This window comes from Lithobates pipiens, unplaced genomic scaffold, assembly GCF_037356315.1.
Source record: "Lithobates pipiens isolate NorthernLeopardFrog02 unplaced genomic scaffold, aLitPip1_a1.2 Scaffold_25, whole genome shotgun sequence".
In the NCBI taxonomy this organism is placed as follows: domain Eukaryota; kingdom Metazoa; phylum Chordata; class Amphibia; order Anura; family Ranidae; genus Lithobates; species Lithobates pipiens.
In genome coordinates this window covers 187,821,673-187,843,849 of record NW_027507787.1, presented here as the reverse complement: position 1 = coordinate 187,843,849, position 22,177 = coordinate 187,821,673, and the positions used below count along the sequence as shown (strand labels likewise).

The following is a 22,177-nucleotide window of genomic DNA, read 5'->3' as shown; positions in this document are numbered from 1 at the left end:
TAGCAGGCGGAACAGACGCGTTAGTCTTCCCAGGGATCAGTTTTCACTGATCTATGCACTTTCCTCCAGTTCTGCTACTTCCGTGCCTTCTCCGCAGGATTAAGCAGGAACAAGAGGAGGTGATTCTGGTGGCCCCAGCCGGGTTCCAGAAGATCTTAATTTATCAAGATCATAAAGAAGGCAGTAGGAGTCCTTTGGACTCTGCCATTATAGCCAGACCTTCTTGTACAGGGTCCGGTATTTCATCCTACTTTACAGACAAGGAGTTTAACAGGTTTGACTGTTGAATACCACTCTAAAGGATCGTGGGTGATCTCCTTCAGTAGTGTCTACTTTGACTAAGCCCAGGAAGCCAGCTTCCAGAATCACTTACTAAAGAATCTGGAAGGCATAGTATAATATAGAAGGCTTGGTATGGATCCAGGGGCTGGCACCCCAGGAAGTATGTCAATAAGCAGGATTCCTGCATATGGGATCTGAAATGAATGGCCTTGACTTTTATCAAGAGCCAGATCCAGGCCATGTCAATGTCTTTTTCTATGGCCTCTTGCTTTTCACTCTTGGTACGTAGCTTATTCAGGGGGTAACAATTTTTTTTTTGTCCCCCCCCCCCCCCATCAAGACACCTCTAAATCCTTAGGATTTAAAATTGGTCTTATCGGCTTTGTTAAATCAGCCGTTTGAACCTTACGAGAAATTTTCTTGGTTTTTTGACAAGAAAGATGATCTTTTTTGCTTGCCATTTCTTGGAACTAACGGCTCTGTCTTGTAAGAGCCATATTTCATCATGCATAAGGATGAGGTGGTTTTATGTCCCCATCCTGAATTCTTACCAAAAGTGCTAACAGGGTTTCATTTAAACCAAGATATTATTCTTCCCAGAAGCCTTAATCTGGGAAAGCGAAAGCACTACAGTCTCTTGATGTAGTAAGAGCGATCAGAGTCTATTTAAAGGCGACCACTCAGGTTTGCAGAACACAGGTTTTGTTTGTACTGCCAGAGGGTCCAAGATATGCACAGGCAGCGTCAAAATCCACTATTTTCCAAATGGATTTGTCAGGTGGTTGATCAAGCTTCAGCGTAAAGAAAATTCTTCCTTCTCAGATTAAGAGCACACTCATCCAGGGCGATTAGTGCCTCTTGGGTGGTGCATCGTTGGGCATCTATGGCTCAGATCTGTAAGACCGCAACTTGGTCTTCGGTGCAGACGTTTATCCAATTTTATCAAATCAATATTAAAGATCGTGAGGATATTTCCTTTGGGCACAGCATACTCTGCAGTATGAGTCCTCTGGCCTCCTGTTTCCTTGATTCTGTCCAGTCACCTGAAGGTGCAATATAAACTAAATGGGATGTTCAAAAGCCATTTTGTCTTGAGATGTACTCCAAGAAAAGGATTTTTGCAGGTAAAATTAAAATCTCATATTTAATGTATCAATACACAATAGATCATGGAAATCCATTTGATTTAAGTGTGTTGGGAACAAAATGGGGCATGCAGAATTTTCTGCTACTTTTGCATGTGCTTGGTAACACACATAACCTAACATTTTGCATTTTCCATGATGCTGAGCTGACAGCAAATTCTCCTAGCATCTTTGGAGAGTCTTTATGTTAAGCTTTGTTGAGGGTGCTGCAGAGAGTTGGCCTTGTTTAACATAGCGTATTTCATCAATAAACCGGGAACAGTGGGGAGGGGGCAACACTAGAGAGCTGCTGTCTGTGTGCTGGAGGTAGACCTCCCCTGAAGAAATAGAGAACATATGGAAACCTTTTCCTACAGTGTATTTGGTTTCAGATTGTGATTTGTTTGAGCTAGTTAACACCATCAATAACACGAGAACACGGAGGCCACCAACAGAGCAGGGCTGGCTTTATATTCTGCAACAAGCTCTAATCTCTGAGGATAACCGTTTTCTCAGTGTATACACCAGGCACATTTTTCTGATGAATGTTGGGTTTTGTCATTTTTAAATGTACTGTAGGCCTCCTTCCCCCCCCCCCTTTCAATTTGTTAGCTACATAAAGATATGTGTGACAATGGTGCTACTACAGTTTTTGCCTAAGAAATGTTGTCTTGTATAGCTAAAAAAAATGGCAAAATCCTTATTGAGGATGCTTTGTTGATTAGCTGTATTATGTGGTTTTGTCACATTATATGCCGAGGCTTTTCCACACCAACCTTTCTTCTAGGGCTGCAACTAACAATTATTTTCATAATCGATTAGTTGGCCGATTTTATTGTTTCAATTAATCGGTTAATAACCTAAAAAAAGTGGTGTATAATTTAGTTAATATGTAAAGTTTAAAAAAAGCAATTCATTCCTAAATATCTCTATATGCAGGGGTAAATATAAATAACCAACTATATGGTTAGGGAGTAAAATCTTTAATCCACTCTGGGAACAACAGACAGAAGAGAGATACTCTATATACTATTAGAGGTTGAATCTGGTAAATATAATCTGACTCCAATCAAATTTTTTTTATTTAAAGAAAAAGTTAGACTGTTTGGCAGATTTTCAAACAGAACTGTAATATTATATGCTGGTCATACAAAAACAATGTCTTTGTAATTTTAAGAACTTTGTTTGATTTTCTAATAGTTAGTGTGGTCAAATCGATGTTTATATTCAACCACAGTGACGGGAAAATTTAGAAATGTAAAACTTCTTGGTCAAAGATTTTCAGACAGTGTATGTGGTTTTCATTCAGAAATTACATTACAGCAAGTGAAAATTTCAAACATTCTTTCATTCAGTGAATGTACAAAGATTTTTTGCATGAATATTATCGTCTGAAAAATGATCCGTGTGGCCAGCATAAGGCTCGGTATACACCTATGCAGGCGCGGCCCCCCCACCCCAAAAAGCACCTTGTCCCCATGTTGATGAGGACAGGGGCCTCTTCCCGACAACCCTGACCGTGAGCCCACTTTAATAAGGGGCCTCCGGATCCTGGCCCCCCACCCTATGTGAATGAGTATGGGGTACAATGTACCCTTACCCATTCACCTGTGAAAAAAAACAAAAACACAACACACAAGTTTATTGCACAGCTCCGGGGCTCTTCTTCTGTCTTCGGGGGTCTTCTCGCCGGACTCCTCCACTATCTTCTGCTAGCTCTTTTACTAGCGGAGGAGCCCGGCTTTCTTCTTCGCCGCCGCCCTCTTCCTCCGACTTCGGGGGTCTTGTCCCCCTCTTCGGTTCTTCTTGCCGGGCCACCGCGCCTTCTTCTAGCTCTTTTACAAGCGGTGGCCCAGTCTTCTGTCGCCGTCTTCTGTTCTTCTTCTTCTGGAGATGTTGCCTCGTCGCTGTCTCTGGCCACAATGACAGGACACGCGGCGTGCGGTGACTTATATAGGGACATCGCTGGATGATGTCCCTGCCCATTATGATGTCACAGTCCCAGAGGACGCTGGCATGTAGATGAGGGAAGTTTAACCATTTTAAAGACCAAACCTTTTCTGACGTTTTGTTGCTTACAAGTAAAAAAATCATTATTTTCTGCTAGAAAATTACTTGGAGCATATATATATGCTTTAGTTTCAGTTGTATTTTAGTCATCTGGGTGTTTAGTAGACTAAAATCTCCAGTACCAGTGTTAATTTTGTTGCTGAAATGAACACTGTTGACGATAATTGGCAGAGGGGGAATTCCAAAACCACTATTGGATTAAATGTCTGATATGGAATCTGCATACTGCCGTCTGCTGTCAATCGCAGGCAATGCTGATCTGATGTCTCAAATGCTAGTCTTTTAAGCTCCCCATCAGGCTCCAATTGTGGTCTGTTCTGCGTGGCCTGTCCAGTCAGTTGTAAGGATGTGGGCGGCCTTCGTCCTAGCAACCAACAAAGTAAATGTAAAACACATTCAAGCATATCAATAAAGTAAGGAACACGCCATTGCCCAGTATCCACCCTGGAAGCCAACTTTAATTTGATCTTAATTGCTTCTAGTTTGCTTATGTACAAATTGGCAGTAACTCTTTTAGAGTCTGTCACAGCCATAATAACAGTCTCTCTAAAAATGGAGTAATAACTACCTGAATCTGGCTCGGGTGATAGTAGTTGTAGTGAAACTGGCACAAGGCTCTCATAATAAATGGGGCATACCACAAGAAAAGTGACATTGTTGCTTTATTTCATTCCCCTGATTTTCTGTTAATGTTACCTGTTACATGTTCCCTATTGAAATCTGCATTTACAAGATTTTTTAGTCGGCATCTACCATTTTCTAATCTGCAATGTTTGTTTTTATAGATACACAGGAGTTGATGGACCCAGTGGGTTTGGCTTCGAACTTTCCTTCAGACTGAAAAGGGAACCTGAGGAATCTGCACCACCAACATGGCCAGCGGAGCTGATGCAGGGGCTCGCTAGATATGTTTTTCAATCAGGTAAATTAAAAAAAGTAATTATAGGTATTGAAATACTCACACTATATTTATATCCAGCTATACAATACCTTTTTATTTATTTATTTTTCATGTTTACACCCCCCCCCCCCCCCCCAACTTATTTGAATTATAAAAAGAACAGTTTACTATTAAAAGGAAAGCCACAGGTGCTCTGCGCTGCACCCACGGCATGGGTAAACCACAGCACATCAGTGCAAAAGCAGCCTTAGGCCCCCTTCACGCTATCTGTCCAACCCAAGTGAACTCTTCATTCATCTCTATTAAGTGGCAGATAATAACGAACTTGTGTCCAATCTGATCCGCCAAAAAAACAGAAGGGATTCTGTCTCCTTCCATCTGGGTGGATCGGAGAGCCCATAGAGTAGAGTGGGCTGTGTTGGACCCGTTATCCACCCGCTCTGCTCATTGTGACCCGTGACTGGTTACCAAATCACGTAAGTGGCCCTCTCTCTTTAAAACGTTGAGCACCCCTGGTCTAGACACACTCTTATCCTTTGGAGGAAAACACTGTAAATGCAGCCTTTTACAGTATAATGTTCTTATGTGCTGCTTTTTCCATTGACCGCTTACAGCATATAGGAATATCTTCAGTATGAATCCCACATGCAGTATTTAAGGAAGCCTCTGACAATAGTTAAACTTTTGGCTTTTACTACCTCTGTCCATACAGGGATCATTTTGTCCAACCATTGCAGCCCTCAGAGTTGGGATATTATCGGTTTTATGGAATTTATACTTCAGATATTGAGCTCTATTCTTTTGTAAACCGGCTTTATGTAAAGCCTGCATTCCTAGTCACATCGCATTTGCAATGGACACTAGCTGATTGACGTTCCCTCCTGATTATTGGAGCAAGCTGGACTCTTCTGGCTCTTTGTTACTTAATAAAATGTGATAACTGTGACTGGGAACTACTGAGAATCTAAGACCATCCTTTGAGTAGTTAAACTCTTGTTGAGCATGAAAGATCTATGTTCTGTTTCTAATTAATTGTCTTGTAGTGGAGACCATAGCTGCCTGTATTCATGGTGGAAGTATTATAAACTGCAGGCTCTGGTACTTGAGTTTTATTGCCTGGTTAATTAACTGGTCCCATGAAAGGGCTACCTTCTTTGCAACTATTTAGAAATCCACAACTAGAGCATCTGTATACCTGGTGCTCCCAAGCATCATAGACATTTTCTTTCCCTCAACCATAAAACCTTTGGAATGCAGCAGTTTTTGGCAGCAAAGTTCCTATTGGGCCTTTTAAATGTATGACAAAAATGACCTTTGAGCCACGAAATGTAGAGCTTTGTTGGAAAATAACTGTTTTGACAGTTCTCATTCTCTGATAACCCACTAGGCTACAAAGCCTTGCTGCTAGGGGCAACAACACGTCTTCCTTTTAAAACACAGCTAAATAAGGCAGAACAGCTGATTGACTATATAGTAAGACTTTGTGGATGTATTTTTGCGATTACCTTTTGTATGGCTTATTACAGAGAACACTTTCTGCAGCGGCGATCATGTGTCATGGCACAGTCCACTGGACAACAGTGAGTCTCGTATTCAGCATATGCTTCTGACAGAAGACCCCCAAATGCAGCCAGTACAGACGCCGTTTGGTGTTGTATCCTTTTTGCAGGTGAGTGCACTACGAGAATTGCTGTCAGATGTTTGATGTAAATATGCGCAGGCTGCTAAGTGTAAAGTTAAAAAGAATATTGTGTAAGGCTGGCCATGGGTTATACAATTTTCTTTAGATTTACCTTCAACTATGTAGTGCAAGGGCCTGCCTAATTGGATACTATTGAAAGTATTGTTTAACCTCATATATTATGTTTTTTTGGTAAATATAAAGGAAATTTGTACAAGAAGATTGAACATGTATGGCCAGCCTGTCTTATGTATACTAGTATTACAAGCACCTGTTAATTGATACAGGTGAGTTTAATTACAGATTACAGGAGCATCACATACTTGGAATGCAATTATTTCTTACAATTTTGAGTAGGTGCCAATTTATTTCTAGTCCATTTCTTGAGCTTTGCGTGGAATTTGTCAGATTTGGCTTTTTGTTTCTCCACTTTTTTGTGTCCTGCCAATACAAACAAAAGGAATAAACATGAGACTGTCTAAACATTTGTAATTGCAACAATTTTCTGGGGGAAGTGGTGCATTACTTGACAGAAATGCAGGGGTGCCAATATTTTTGCCCATGACTGTATGTCCCTCGCTAACCTGTGAGGCTGCTGGATGTGCAGTATGAACTGTATGTAGCTGAGGCTATATACAGCATACAGCACTGTGTTTGTGTTCCATGTGTGAGTTAATACTTTCCTGTCTTATACCTGAAACACAGTGTTCCGGGTATCAGACAGGAAGGTCTTTGCTCAAACCCAGAACATAGCGCGGTATGCTGTATATAGCCTCAGCTACATACAGTTCATACTGCACATCCAGCGGCCTCACAGGTTAGTGAAGGACATGGTTCGTTTGGGACAGCTTTGGCCCAAAAGAACTATATAAAGTGTAACAAAAGCTGGAGTTCAGCTTTAATGGTATAATTCTTACAATGGGTTTTTGGGTGCGTTTTTAGTTTAGCTGCATTTAGGCAGAGTACATTTTTGTACTTTCTGTGGAAAAAAGCTCTCCTTAAACCTCCTAATAGTCAAAAAAAGGGGGGAGGAACCCTGCCATGAGATGGCTGCTGTTGAAAATACTAGTTAACTGGCTATTGTCGTGGCTTTGGCTTAAGGTGTTACTAAACTCGGGACCCTGCATTCACTATATCTGGTATCCCACAGTACGTAGAACATGGAAATGCAATTATTTTAGTAAATATAAACTGCTAAATACTTTTTCTCATCAGCAGTATATAAAAGTCTTGCGACTTCTATCTATAGTGTCTGGCTAACCACTTGCCGACCGCCACATGTACATTTACGTTGGCAGAATGGCATGTAAATGTCCCTTTGAATTTGCCGCCCTGTGGTCATGCGCACGCGACCCTGCCGGGAGCTCCATGAGTAGGATTGCGGGTCCCGCATACTCGATGTCCACGGGGATACCCACGATTGTCTCACGGAGCTGAAAAACGGGGAGATGCTAATGTAAACAAGCCTCTCCCTGTTCTGCCTAGTAACACTGTTGCTGATCATAGCTCCCTGTGATCGGGAGCCATTATCAGTGATGTGTCACATGTAGCCATGCCCCCTAATACTAGAATCACTCCCTAGGACACAACCCCTTCCTAGCCAGCTAGTGGTTAACCCCTTTACTGTAAAAATGACATTGGCAGTGATCAGTGCAATTTTATAGCACTGATTGCTGTAAAAAATGACAATAGTCCCAAAAATGTGTCAAAATTGTCCAATGTGTCCGCCATAATGTCGCAGTCACGATATCGCCACCATTACTAGTAAAAAAAACATTTTTTTATAAAAATGCCATAAAACGAACCCCTATTTTGTAGACGCTATAACCTTTGCGCAAACCAATCAATATATGCTTATTACGGTCTTTTTTTTTTTTTTTTTTTTATATTAAATACCACCAAAAGAGAGCTCTGTTTGTGGGGAAAAAAAGGACATCAGTTTTGTTTGGGAGCCACATCGCAGTTGTCAGTTAAAGCGATGCAGTCCCGAATTACAAAATGTGCTCTGGTCTTTGGCCAGTAAAATGGTCCGGGGCTTAAGTGGTTAAAGCTTGTAGGAGGAGTTTTCATTCTCCGGCTGTCCTATAAGGCTCTAGGACCCCTGACCCTTTGTCTGGACAGTGCTGATTGGCCCTGTGCTGATCACATGCTCCCTCCCAAGAAAAACAATAAAACTCTGTGCAACTCTGTTCTATCACGTGGTTTGAGGACAGTGGAAGAAGGGGAGGATCAGAGAAGACAGAATCAAACAGCCCTTTTACACAATTCAGAGGATTAAAGAGGTTGTAAACCCTCGGTTTTTCACCTTAATGCATTCTATGCATTAAGGTGAAAAACCTTCTGCAGTGCTGCAGCCACCCCCCCCCCCCCCACTTACCTGAATGCTGTCTTTCTCTGGCTGGGAACAAGCAAACCAGCTCTAGCTGGTGTCTCATCTCCTGATTGGTTAGATTGCTAGCAGCGCAGCTATTGGCGCCCGCTGCTGTCAATCCAATCCAATGACGCGGGTGCCGGGGCCAAGCCCTTCGTTGCATGTGAATACACACGTAAAAGCAGGACTCGGGAGTGCGCCCGCATGGGTGTCCTTGAAGGAGAGCGCTTCTCCGTTGTGGTCACCTGATGTGGGGAGGCGCTACCATCACTGCCGGGGGGACCACAGAAGACAAGGATCAGGGGCCACTCTGTGCAAAACGGACTGCACAGTGGAGGTAAGTATGACATGTTTGTTGTTTTTAAAAAAAATTAAAAAAAATGTGGCACCAGATGGGGAGGAAGCAGATAAGTGGAGCTTCCACTTTTGGGTGGAATTCTGTTTTAAGTATATTGATTTGTTGACCTAGAACAAGTTTAGCAATAGAATTCTAACATTTATTGTTTTTTTAGACCCTTATGTTTGCAGCAGGGGAAGGACAGTGCCCCCCCCCCCCCCCCATACATAACAGGGTAGGAGACCAGCTCATTTGAATGGTCAGTCCTGCCAGTTTCAACCCCTGAAACAAAATTGATTCTGTTAGACTGGAGTGCTTTGTGGCCTTGCTTGTGAAAGGCAGCAACAAAATGGCAGCTGCTAGTTGCCATTGTGTGAGTATTAGACATAACACTTTAGCTTTGTTTTTGATATTGTACTTCTTTTTATAGCGCCTTCATTGAAAGGGCCCATGCCAATGCACCAAAAAATACATAAAATCTCAGTGAGCTGCTTTTGAAAAAATGGCTCTTTCTGAAGCACAGTAGCGTGTTTCACTGTGTCAGGGATAAAAACCGGCACTTCTCCAACGCACAGGTTGGCAGTGGCAGCCTGTCCATACGGGGTGCCACCTTCCCTAATCTATGCACCTGGCCCGCTAATCTACATGCGAGGTGTCGGACGCATGGATTCCAATGGAGTTTTTTTGTTGTTTTTTAAGTACATGATTAGATTTAGAGGCTCTAATTTGGCTTAAAAAAGGCAGGCATGGGGAGCACTGCCCCCTGAGCCCACCCAGTTGTGTGGCAATTAATATTCGCTATTGTCTTTCTAATTCTCCCGGCCAATGAGGAAGCGAGCCCTGAGACCCATTTGGCCAAGAGGAGAAGCAATCCTATTGGCCGCCGAGGAGCAGAAGACGCAGGGGAAGCCGCTGTGAAGCCGATGAGGAGAAAGCGATGGCCGCAGCCTAGATGGGTTAAGTGCCAGGCTGAAGGGGCTGACAATCGAGCACCTGGGGGGTGGGGGTGCGATCAACTGCAAGGGGGGTTTGGCAGGCGGTTAATCCTAATGTGAACTCTCACCCATCTAGACTGTTTGTTCTCATATGAATGCTCACTTCTACAGTGTTTTGATTTAGTCCTCATGTTGGTGCTTACCTCTATATGGTGGTTACTTTACACATGCCAGGGTATGTATGGCCAATCTTGCTATTCCTGCATTTGTATAACCTTTATTTTATTATTTTAGATAGTTGGTGTTTGCACTGAAGAATTGCATGCAGCTCAGCAATGGAATGGGCAGGGAATACTAGAACTACTTCGAACAGTACCACTGTAAGTAAGAGCATTTTGCAAGTCTGCAGTTAACCGTCAGAACCCACAATTTTGTGTGCTAACGCTGTTCTAAAGCTCCACCGTACACATTATCTCCTGATTGTACAATCTCATTACTAGCAACTATTGCAGGGGCCTGCTGGCTTGGATACAAATACAATAGTGTATGTAGATCATCATTAGGCTTTAATAAATCTAATGGAGATTCTACTGTCGGAATGTGTAGGGTGAGATTTAGAAATAATAAAGACAAGAACCTTAAGGGTATTTTTTTATTTATTTTTTTGTCCTATTTTTTATTTATTTTTTCCTTTTCTTGCAATGACTTTAACTGTACAGCACATGCACTGCTGATAAACTGTATTCTTTAATGTACAATCTTTGCGCCAAATTTATGGAGCAAAAAAAACAGCACTTGAGTAACCTTTTAATCCTGAAAAAGTCCACAATTGTTTAAAGCGGTAAAGTGTGTAGAGCAAAATTGAAACAAATTGTCTCCCTGCAAGTTTGTCATTATATACCAGTATGCACTGCATGCTAGTACATTATGACAGACATGCCTACAAACAGAGCCCTCCATCGATGTGCTGGTAGGGCTCTCGCCGGTCTTCAGCTTTTCCATCTTCAACCGTTCCTCCTTCCAGATTTCATATTTTTGACCGCTTGATTGCCTGTGCCGAGGTGACATCATTCCCTTTCATACACGCGGGAGTCCCATCGGAGTGGCACACAGAGCAGGCCGTACATGTGGTCTGAGCTGCGCATATGTGGCCCACATCACATCTCATTACCTGCTGGCTGGCAGTGGACCATTTATGATTGAAGAGACCTCCTATGGTCTTTTCTGTTATAAAAGTACTGCCTTTACTACCACTTTATGCATAGACTTGCTTCTCAGTGAAGTTAAAATATTTGGTCCGCACATAAATGAAAGGATAGACTCTTAATGCTACAGGTTTGTAAACGGCCCCTTTATCTGTCGCACACTTCCCTGTTACCCCTGAGTGAAATGTTTGGTATGTAGCATGGCTTTCACTGTTGATGACTAGCTACATTGTACAAGATTACCACGGCAATAGATAAAATACAGTCCCCAACAAGCAATCAATCATCCTTTTTGTTCTGTCACTTTGTTTTCTATGTATTGGGGAGCACAGTATAGACTTTAGTAGAAGATTTGATCATACTTTTAATACTGAACCATGCCGAAAAACAGCCTGCTGGGCTTATAAAACTGTGTAGTCCAGAGAGGTCACCTATATATCTTTTTTTGAGCGTGAACCTGCTCTGTTATTTTTAAACACCACTAGTAAGTAGAGGTTCCCTACCTGTTTACTGAAACAACTAATGCTGTTTATTTTATCATTTTTATTTGTGGGCTTCAATTACTTCCATGGGGCTGTGTGCAAGGGAAGGGCTCAGAGGTGTGTTTTCTCTGAGCACTTACCTTTTTTCTCTTTCAGTTCTTGAAATGTTTATTTATGGTGGTGGGGGAGGAGAAGTTTTGGCTACAGTTTTTTACTTTAAAGGAGTTGTAAACCCTCAAGGTTTTTCACCTTAATGCATTATGGTGAAAAACCTTCTGTGCTGCAGCTGCCCCCCAGAGCCCCCGTTTTTCTTATTTGAACCTGATGGTTCCAGTGATGAGCACAAGCCTGGCAGCTCGAGCTGCTGTCTCGGGTCCTGTTTGGATAGATTCTAGTTTCTGAACTCCAGTCCTCAAGGTCCCTCAACAGGTCATGTTTTAAGGCTCTCCATTATTTTGCACAGGTGATTTGATCAGTTTAACTGCCTTAGTAGTTGCCACAGCCGTTTCTTCTGAGGGAAATCCTGAAAACATGACCTGTTGGGGAGCCTTGAGGTCTGGAGTTGAGAAACACTGGGATTGACTGCTGTTGGCATTCTATCAAATCCAGTGACACAGGGGGGCTGGGTCAAGTCTTGCTGTCTGTGTCAATAGATGCAGCAGCAGGACTTAGGAGTGCGCCTGCGCGGGTGCACCCACGGAATGCATCTGCCCATGGGGGGGGGGGGGCACCTAATGAAGAGGAGGAGCCAGGAGCGCCACTGGGACACACCAGAAGAGAAGGATCGGAGCCTCTCGGTGCAACACCCCTTGCACAGAGCAGGTAAGTAGAACATTTTTTTTTTTTTTTTTTTGTAAAATAATCTTTACAGTCGCATTAAGGTAAAACATATTTAGATTTTAGAACCACTTTAACAGAAATCCTGAAACATTTGACAGTCTTGAAGAAAACTCTAGGATCCTGTGGTGGCCTGAGACCAGATGACTTAAGGGTAGGCTTGACTCTTCAAACGCCTCATCTCCCTTTCATCAGAGATGGATGGGATTCATTTTTTTTTTCTGCAAGACCAGCTTGTTTTAGTGAAGAGCAGTGATGGGTGTCATTTTTACTTTTGAGCCATTTTAACATTTTTTTTTCTTATGATTTTCTTATGTAATGCACACAACTTTAAAATAACATATTTCTTTATTCAGAGCAGGAGGACCTTGGTTAATAACAGATATGAGAAGAGGGGAGACAATCTTTGAAATTGACCCTCATTTGCAGGTATGTCTAATTATGAAGGTCGCAGAAAGATTTAATGGTGGTGTACACTAAAATGTTTACTGCTTTGGTGTGTATGGTGTCAGCAGAGGTCCTCTAGCCGCTGATGTGTGAAGCTTTTAAAGGTGTTTAAAGGATAAGTATGAGCAAAGCTCCTTTTGGCCCTACTATGCCTAAGGCCGCGTACACACGCGCGGACTGTTCGCCCAACTTTGTCCGTCCAACAGTCCGCTCAAACTTAGCATGGACGGACATGGCCACACACGACGGACGAACAGTTTGCTGAAACCGTGCGCGATGACGTTTCGGCACGCACGACGGATCGAAAATTTCGACGTCCAATACACTGCAATGCAACCTTCCGACGTGGAAATCCTTTCTGAGCATGCGCGAGACTTAGTTGGCCGAACAAGCCTACACACGAGCGAACAGTCCGCTGAAACCTTGTTTCAGCGGACAGTTTTTCGGAATTTCCGTAAGACCTTGTTCGTCCAACTGTCCGCTGAAACTGTCCGCTGAAGCCCCACACACGAGCGGACTGTCCGCCCAAACACTGTTCAGCGGACAAGGTTGGGCGAACAGTCCGCCCGTGTGTACGCGGCCTAAGCATCACAGGAGTGCAGCTAGTTCTGACCTGTTTTCCTGTGTCCCAGGCTGAGGTCACAGAGCAGAGTCTTGACTTTACAGTTGGGATGCCTTGACCGACACCTGGTTTGGCCTCTCAGTGAGCCGCTGGGAGACTGAGCAGGCCGCTCCCGTCCCCTTCACAGCCCAGGGCTTCAGTGAGTGCTGGAAGAGCAGAGAGACAATGACTGACAGTGTACTTGGGCGATAATTTATTTTTCATTGGCCAGAATAATTTATTCTAGCCATTAAAATGAATGTTCAGGTGCTTAGGCTCATTTACATGCATTTAGGTGCGTTGAGTTTTTTTTTTTTTCTGACACAACTCTGCTGCTCCTGCATGCACTGGCCGTTGGGGTGGGGGTGGGGGGGGGGGGGTGTTCTGCCTCTAAGCACCTACAGTGCCTTGCGAAAGTATTCGGCCCCCTTGAACTTTTCAACCTTTTGCCACATTTCAGGCTTCAAACATAAAGATATAAAAAATTAAGACTCTCCCACCTCAGCTGTAGTTCTCTGCCGTTCATCCAGAGTGATCATGGGCCTCTTGGCTGCATCTCTGATCAGTCTTCTCCTTGTCTGAGCTGAAAGTTTAGAGGGACGGCCAGGTCTTGGTAGATTTGCAGTGGTCTGATACTCCTTCCATTTCAAAATGATCGCTTGCACAGTGCTCCTTGGGATGTTTAAAGCTTGGGAAATCTTTTTGTATCCAAATCCGGCTTTAAACTTCACAACAGTATTACGGACCTGCCTGGTGTGTTCCTTGGTCTTCATGATGCTCTCTGCGCTTTCAACAGAACCCTGAGACTATCACAGAGCAGGTGCATTTATACAGAGACTTGATTACACACAGGTGGATTCTATTTATCACCATCAGTCATTTAGGACAACATTGGATCATTCAGAGATCCTCGCTGAACTTCTGGAGTGAGTTTGCTGCACTGAAAGTAAAGGGGCCGAATAATTTTGCACGCACCACTTTTCATTTTTTTATTTGCTAAAAAAGTTTAAAATATCCAATAGATTTCATTCCACTTCACAATTGTGTCCCACTTGTTGGTGATTCTTCACAAAAAATTAAAATTTTATATCTTTATGTTTGAAGCCTGAAATGTGGCAAAAGGTTGAAAAGTTCAAGGGGGCCGAATACTTTCGCAAGGCACTGTATGTGTGCATGGACACATAGGCTAACATGCAGACACATTTATAGACAGGAACAAAAAAAGCCAAACGCTCCTAGAAGCAGCAGAAAAAAATGCCCAGTGTGCATGAGGCCTAAAGGTCTCTTTACTAAATTAGAAAAAACTGCGCTAAACCCAAAGAAATATATCAGAAAAAAGCAGCACACACTCAAACAAAGTTAAAAAATTCAAGAGCAAAAAGAGTGTAGCGCTAATTACTGCAAACAATATATCAAAGTACTCAAACAGTGATGATATGATAAAATAGTGAATACTGCAAAGAAAATAACAATTGAAGCGTCAATGTGCTCAGACAGTGACCATGAGTAAATAGCAGCAGTATATGCAATGCTTATCCCAGATCAGAAATCCATGTATATAAACAAATATACATGCATAAACTGTATAGGGGATAACCTACGATGATATTAAAATAAAAAGTCCCACACAATGAATAGTCAAATCAAGTGATTAGTAACTCAATCGGCCAAAATTGATTCAAGACTCACTCTGACTACAATCTCGGTAGCTTCACAGGTGGAAATCAGATAGAGAGATAAAACACTCTTACCAGATAATTTGGATACAAGTACCAATACGGCAATGTATCATACAGGCTTGAAGTGCTAGAACCACTAGCACACAGGGAGAACGGAGCCAGACGATCCAGGCTACAAGGCGGCCATCATGGAGAGTAGCGCCTATCCACACCAAACGTCTTGTGATGAAAATGTCTCAGCCAAGGTTCCAGAATGGCTCAGAACAATCCCATGGTGTAAAAAAACAAAAAGGCAAAGCGCCAATAGTGCAGGTCAAAAATTATCTAAAACTTTATTCACATCTTAAAGTAAAACAGATGTGACATAAAATGCGATCACATAAAAAAGATTAAAAGCCATGTGGGAAGCGTAAGATGAGCGAGCTATATCTCCGAGATGATATGCCCCAGTCGATGACCTATTGTGTTTAAATGCGTCGGGCTACACTTATACTACAATGCCGATCTCCTCTCTGATCGAGAGGCATTGTAGAGTGAGGTCTGTGAAGAAACGGACATTTCTGAGATTCTCCTGTGTCTGCTGCAGTGCTCACTGGTTCCTTTCTCCAACCACTGTGTCCTGTCGCAATGTAAGGAGTCAGTAGAAGGAACCACTGAGTGTTGCTGAGGACACCTCCACTCCAGAAGTATAGATTTCAACTGGCTATTTCTCTTGATTGGAGCAGCATTGGTGGATAGAGAGGCAAGTGTTTACCTTTCTGCAAGGGCATGGTTGACTTGAAATGAAATATTACTGACCAGGTGGGCTTAATGCACGGTGGATCACTCCACACATATCTGGATCACATGGTGGTGACTTCAAGTGACCGTAAATTATTATTTAAAAAAATAAATACTTTTCAAGTATGCATTAACTAAAAAAAAAAAAAAAAAAATTGCAGATTTTTTCCTTCAGATTTACCAAAACCTTACAATACGAGGTCAAACATTAGCACTTTCAATGTGTATGCAATCAGGCAGGCCCTTGCACTACATGGTTTTGGTAAATCTGAAGACAAAAATCAGCAGAAAATCTGATAGTGTGTATGGGGGCTTTACAGTTTGAATATTGGAGAAAGATTTGTTGATGAAAGTGTCACATGAATTTCTGTATACCAAGCATTTTATAAATGTGTTTTTCTATTTTAGTCAATACAGAAAATGGTAGCCTTGGTTTTTTCTTATTTAGTGCTCATGTACAAGTGGGCTGTAAGGCTTCTAGAGCCAAGACCTGCAGCTGCTGCTCATCCATTAGAAGATACGTCCTTGTGTAGTTATGTTCCAGGGGTTCCGTCAAGCACCCAGGCATGCGCACGCACACAGATGTTCGCTTAGAATATGGAAAGTGTGCATTTGGAACATGTGCAGCAGCTGCGGGTCTTGGGAATGTTTTTATGGGGGCTCTAGATGCTCTACTACCCTCTTATGGCTGTGTGCATGCACCATTCGTGTTTTCCAGATCTATTTATCAACTATTGTTTGTTTTTTGTTTTTCTCAGCTGTGTCATCTGTGGTAAGCCTCCCAAAATCAACATTGGTCATGATTTTGAAGCATCTGATTTTTAAGAATACGTTTACAAAATAGTTGTTTTTTTTGTTTCTCTTACGTTTTCAAGCAGGAGAGGGTTGATAAAGGGATTGAGACGGAAGGGTCGAACCTCAGCGGGGTCAGTGCCAAATGTGCATGGGACGATTTGAGTCGACCACCCGAAGATGAGGAAGACAGTAGGAGTATATGTATTGGAACGCAACCGAGACGGTTATCTGGCAAAGGTCTTGATTTTGCTTACAGCCTAATTAATACCAGTGCTTGTTTATTATACATACAGTTAATGACATCTAAATAAGGTTTCACAACTGAAAAGTGTCTGCAGAATATATTACTATGGATGTATGTGGCAGCCAGTCAATATCACCTTTGTAGTGTTGTATGGGACAACAATTGGCTGGTCTGAAAATAGCTTCTTTAGACCCCTTCTAAAATGCATTGCTTTTTAAAAGTAAAGCTGTGATGGCTTCTGGATTCTTATACTCTCTCTCTATCTCTATCTCTCTCTCTCTCGCCCTTTTTTATTGCTTATTTTTTATCATTTTACAAAATGCAAAGTGAGCGAACAGTAGAAAAATCTAAATCAAACTAATATTTGATGCGACTACCCTTTGGCTTCAAATCATCATCAATTCTGGATACACGTAGGCCGCGTACACACGGGCGGACTGTTCGCCCAACTTTGTCCGCTGAACAGTGTTTCAGCGGACAGTACGCTCGTGTGTGGGCTTCAGCGGACAGTTTCAGCGGACAGTCTGACGAACAAAGTTTTTCGGAATTTCCGTAAGACAGTCCGCTGAAACTTGGTTTCAGCGGACAGTCCGCTCGTGTGTAGGCTTGTTCGACAAACTAAGTTTCGCGCATGCTCAGAAAGGATTTACACGGCGAAGGTTGCATTGCAGTGTATTGGACGTCATATTTCTCGTCCCGTCGTACGTGCCGTTCACGTCATCGCGCACGCTTTCAGCGGACTGTTCGTTCATCGTGTGTGGTCAAGTCCATTCATGCAAATTTAGAGCGGACTGTTTGTCGGATTGTTTGACGAACAAAGTTGGGCGAACAGTCCGCCCGTGTGTACGCGGCCTTACACCCAGATTTTGAAGGAACTCGGAAGGTAGGCTGTTCCAAACATCTTGGAAAACTAATAACAGACCTTCTGTGGATGTAGGCTGCCTAAATCCTTCAGTCTCTTGATGTAATTCTAGGCACACTCAATTATGCTGAGATCAGGGCTCTGTGGGGGACAAACTATCCCGCTGAAGATGGTTCTTAAAGTGGAACTTTAGTTTAGATCGCTTTTTGCTAGATCACTTCAGGCAGGCAGCTTTTGCAGGTATAGCCATGTAAAACTTTAAAAATAAAAGTCCCTACTGTTTAAAATCCAGTAATACTGTCTCACACTGCGCTGCATATGCTGAGCTGCTCTCTTTTTATACACTAATTATTTGTAGAGGCTGATCTACCGACAGCCTTAAAGAGGAAGTAAACCCTGATGAGTTTACTTCCTCTTTCATTCCCTGCAAAGTTAAAGCATAATGGACTACTATGCATCGCATAGTAGTCCATTATGTGTCACTTACCTGACACAGGAGCCAGCGAAGTCACCGCTGTCCCCTGTAGTCCGGAGCAGCCATCTTCTCGTGGGTCTCGCTGCTCCGCCACTGTCATTTGACGAAGCCGCGATGACGTTGCGCATGCGCACGGGAGCTGCCACTCGCGGCATATCGGCGTTGACAGCGGCACGCTCAGTGCGCCTGCTCGCCATTTGATGGTTTAACAGTTTGGTTAAGGACACACGTAAATGTGACAATTGAGAATCCCATCATTCCTGGAATGTAACTTCTTCTCTTCCTTCTTTTTTTTTTTTTTTTTTTTTTTTTTTATCGTCAAATTTTCGTTCCGCTTTACGATTTACTGCTGTTGAAGGGCTCTGGGCTTCAGCAAAATGGCAGCCTCCAGCAAGGAAAAATGGGAGCAATGCTGGAGGCAATTAATGTGTTGCTAAAGAACATTATTATTTATTTTTTAAACAAATTGTTATCCGCTTTAATGACCTTGTAGGTTTGGGTCCGTTGTCCTGCTGCAGAATATATTTGGGGCCAATCGCATGCCTCCCTGATGGTATGGTATGATGGATAAGTATCTGCCTGTATTTCTCAGCATTGAGGACAATAATGCTGCCTAGGAAACTTAATGCAGCAAATGAGACACATCAGGTTTACCTTCTTTTAACATCGGAAAATGTCCAGCAGTGCCATCGGCACAGAACTGCCAGAAACCAGTAGGATCCAAGTACACCCATCTACTCTACGAAGAGGTCTGATCAGAAGTGGTTTTCATGGAAGAATTGTGGCCCAAAAGCCATACTTTCAACATGGAATCAAGGCTAAGCAACTCGACTATGCACAAAAACATAGGAACCTGTTGTGCAGAAAAATTGCAGCCAGTGCTTTGTGCTGAGCAGTCAAAATTTTTAATATTTGGCTGTAGCAGGAGGCAGTTTATTCACGGAAGGGCTTGAGAGCAGAACAATATTGAGTGTCTGCAAACAGTGAAGCATGGTAGAGGTTCCTTACAATTTTGGGGCTGCAGTTCTGCAAATAGAGTTGGATATGTGGGAAGCAGCAGTGGTGTCCTCAATGCTGAGAAATAAAGGCAACTACTTGTACATCATACCATACCATCAGGGAGGCGTGTGATTGGCCCCACATTTATTCTGTAGCAGGACAACAACCCCACACATGCAGCCAATCTGATAACTATTTTCAGTGAAAAGAAACACTGAGTCCTGGAAGTGATGTTTTGTGCCCCAGATAGCCTTGATTTAAACATAGTCTGTCTGGGATTACATGGAGACAGAAGGATTTGAGGCAGTCTACATCCACAGAAGCTCCGTGGTTCGTTCTCTAAGATGTTTGGAACAACCTTCCTGCTGAGTTCCATCAAAAACTGTGTGCAGGTGTACCTAGAAGAATAGATGCTGGTTTGCAGACAAAGGATGGTCACACCAAATATTGCTTTGATTAAGATTACAATTTACTGCAGCATTTCCTCACACCTACGGTACCTAAAATGTTTACACAGTACTGGATATCGTAATTTTTTTAATTTACTTTATTACAGGTACTTGTATAACACCATTCGTTTTTTATTTTTTTTTAACCACATCAATACCGGGCACTTTCGCCCCCCTTCCTTCCAGGCCAATTTTCAACTTTCAGCGCTCTCGCATTTTCAATGAGAGTTGCGTGGTCATGCTACACTGGGCGCTTTTCTAAAAAAAAAAAAGTCTGATTTAAAAAAAACCTGATTCCAATCGGGGTGTTTTTTTTTTTGTTTTTGTTTTTTGATGGACACCACGCCGGTCCTGAGGAGCTATATGGGCAGGAGTTTTTAGGCGAGGCCGCGTCACACGGCCTCACCGACTAGGCCAAAGCCGTGGCCTTGCCTAAAAACTTCTGCCCACAGCACCTCAGGACTGGCACGGTGGTGAAAAAAAAATCTAAAAAAATCGATTTGCTTACATTTTGAATCGATTTGACCTCTCAACTTTATTCAAGATTTAAATAAAATTTTTCCCCAGCCATAGCTGTATTACATTTTTATCATTTCTTTTGCAAAAATAGAGCTTTCTTTTGGTGGTATTTATTCACAACTCCGTCTTTTATTTTTTGATATATAAGCGACGAAAGAGCAGAAATTTGGGAACAAAAAGCAATATTTTCTTCTATTTTAAAAGAAATCCAAAAAAAAAAATAGAATTTTGTAATAAAAAAATAAATAAAAATCCCATTAATTGTATAATAATTGGTTAGTGTGATCACGGACAGATGTACGCAAATGATCATGTACAGATGGGCGAAGGTGATCACGGTCATATGCGTCCAAATAATCATTGGGACATGTGATTTTACTGGGACAGGGTTTTTGGGGACATGTGTTTTACACTCTGTTACAATGCTGGTGATCCATTTGTAAATAGCTGTAAAAAAACAGCTCGTACACACTGATTACCAGCCAGCTGCAGCGCTCCACTCTTCCTCTCCTCACCGACAACTAATGTGTGAGGAGAGGAGAGCCGATCGCATAGCAACCGGCTCTCTGTTTACATCACATGACGGCTGTGAGTGGACATGGCTGTCGTGTGATCAGGAAGGCCAATCACAGAACCCTTCTGCCGATCTGAGATGCGCCGTGTCCGGGTGACACGAGCGCCTCGGAATTGCGCCTCTGAGCGGGACCCCCTCCTTCTGAAGGACGTCACTGAACGTCCACTCAGAAGAGAGGGCCCAGCTGGCCGTACGTATGCAGTGGCCTGGTGGGAAGTGGTTTAATATACGCAGTGCTTTACCTGTACAGTATATTATGCAGTCACATCAGTCCCTGCCCTCAAGGAGCTTACACTCTATGGTCCCTAAGGCACATTCATACATACACATACTAGGCCAATTTAGACGGGAGCCAATTACCCCATCCAGCATCTCTTTGGAAAGTGGGAAACCCATGCAGGCACAGGGAGAACATGCAAACTCCAGGCAAGTAGTGTCATGGTTGAAACCCAAATAAAGTAAGGGATATTCCTGCGGTCACTAAAACTAGAAAATAAAGGTATTTGGTTGTAGCAAACACCGACAGGGGTCAAATGCAGCCCAAGAAGATCAAATAAATAAAACCAATATATGGTGCTGCGCTCCAAAAATAAAAAAATCATACTAACGCGGTCTAAAGTGCTGAGCGTAAACCATGCCGCTAAATATCATAAATTACAAAAGTGGAAAATGTACAAATAGATAAAAACCAATAAGATTAAGCTGTAAGTTAAGTTTCACTATGCAAATAAACTTGTGTGAATCATAAAACGTACATACATAAAGTGCAGAAAAATATGTATAAATTCAGGCGTCGATGCAGCAAAATTTTAAATGATAAATAACAGTTAAAAAAAAAAATTGATGAAACGTGTCTTCAAAGCAGAAAGTGCTGGTGGATAAAAGTGCTTGAAATCACATCTAGCTAAGGTGACTTTGCATCCAGCAAAAAAAGTGATGGAGTGACTGTGACGAATGAATCTTCAGTGCAAATACACCTATGGGTATGATGGCCCTTTACCTTACTGCTGTAAGGTAAACAACATATCATAAATAGCCTGGGGTTATCCAGATGTTGTATCCTATAAGCAATCTCTCTGAGTATATATCCTTCTTAATTCCAGATTGCGTATAGCCCAGTGTAGATATTCCATACACTTATCATATATTGCTCTCAAGGTATATGTTATGGGCCAATGCAGGGGAAACAAAGGAGACTCCAATAGTGAAGTAAGTTATATCACATTTATTAAGACGGCAGAGTAAGCTGTGGTACTCGCATAGAGGCAAAATACAAACAAACGAGCGCCAAGCTCATGATAAAAATGCCAATCTGGTGTCCGCGTGTTCCTGTGCGTGTCATCATGCGTCACATGATGTCACGCGCAGGAATGTACAGACACCAGAAGTGGCGTTTTTATCATGAGCTTGCCGCTCGTTTTGTTTGTATTTTGCTTCATTTGCCTCTATGTGAGTACCAAAGCTTACTCTGCTGTCTTAATAAATGTGATATTATAACTTCACTATTGGCGTCGTCTTTGTTTCCCCT

At 42.5% G+C, this 22,177-nt stretch overlaps 1 protein-coding gene across 6 annotated transcripts in view; it reads left to right on the top strand.

The window, feature by feature from the left end:
• Positions 1–22,177, top strand: part of SUFU (SUFU negative regulator of hedgehog signaling) — a 94,100-nt gene that overhangs the window by 22,069 nt on the left and 49,854 nt on the right. For 5 of the 6 annotated variants that reach the window (XM_077455305.1, XM_077455302.1, XM_077455304.1 and 2 more), the window contains exons 3-7: positions 4,262–4,398; positions 5,904–6,046; positions 9,996–10,081; positions 12,582–12,654; positions 16,608–16,764. In XM_077455305.1, coding sequence (XP_077311431.1) covers positions 4,262–4,398; positions 5,904–6,046; positions 9,996–10,081; positions 12,582–12,654; positions 16,608–16,764 — 596 coding nt within the window. The remainder of the gene's footprint in view (positions 1–4,261; positions 4,399–5,903; positions 6,047–9,995; positions 10,082–12,581; positions 12,655–16,607; positions 16,765–22,177) is intronic. The other variant, XM_077455303.1, reaches the window with a different exon arrangement.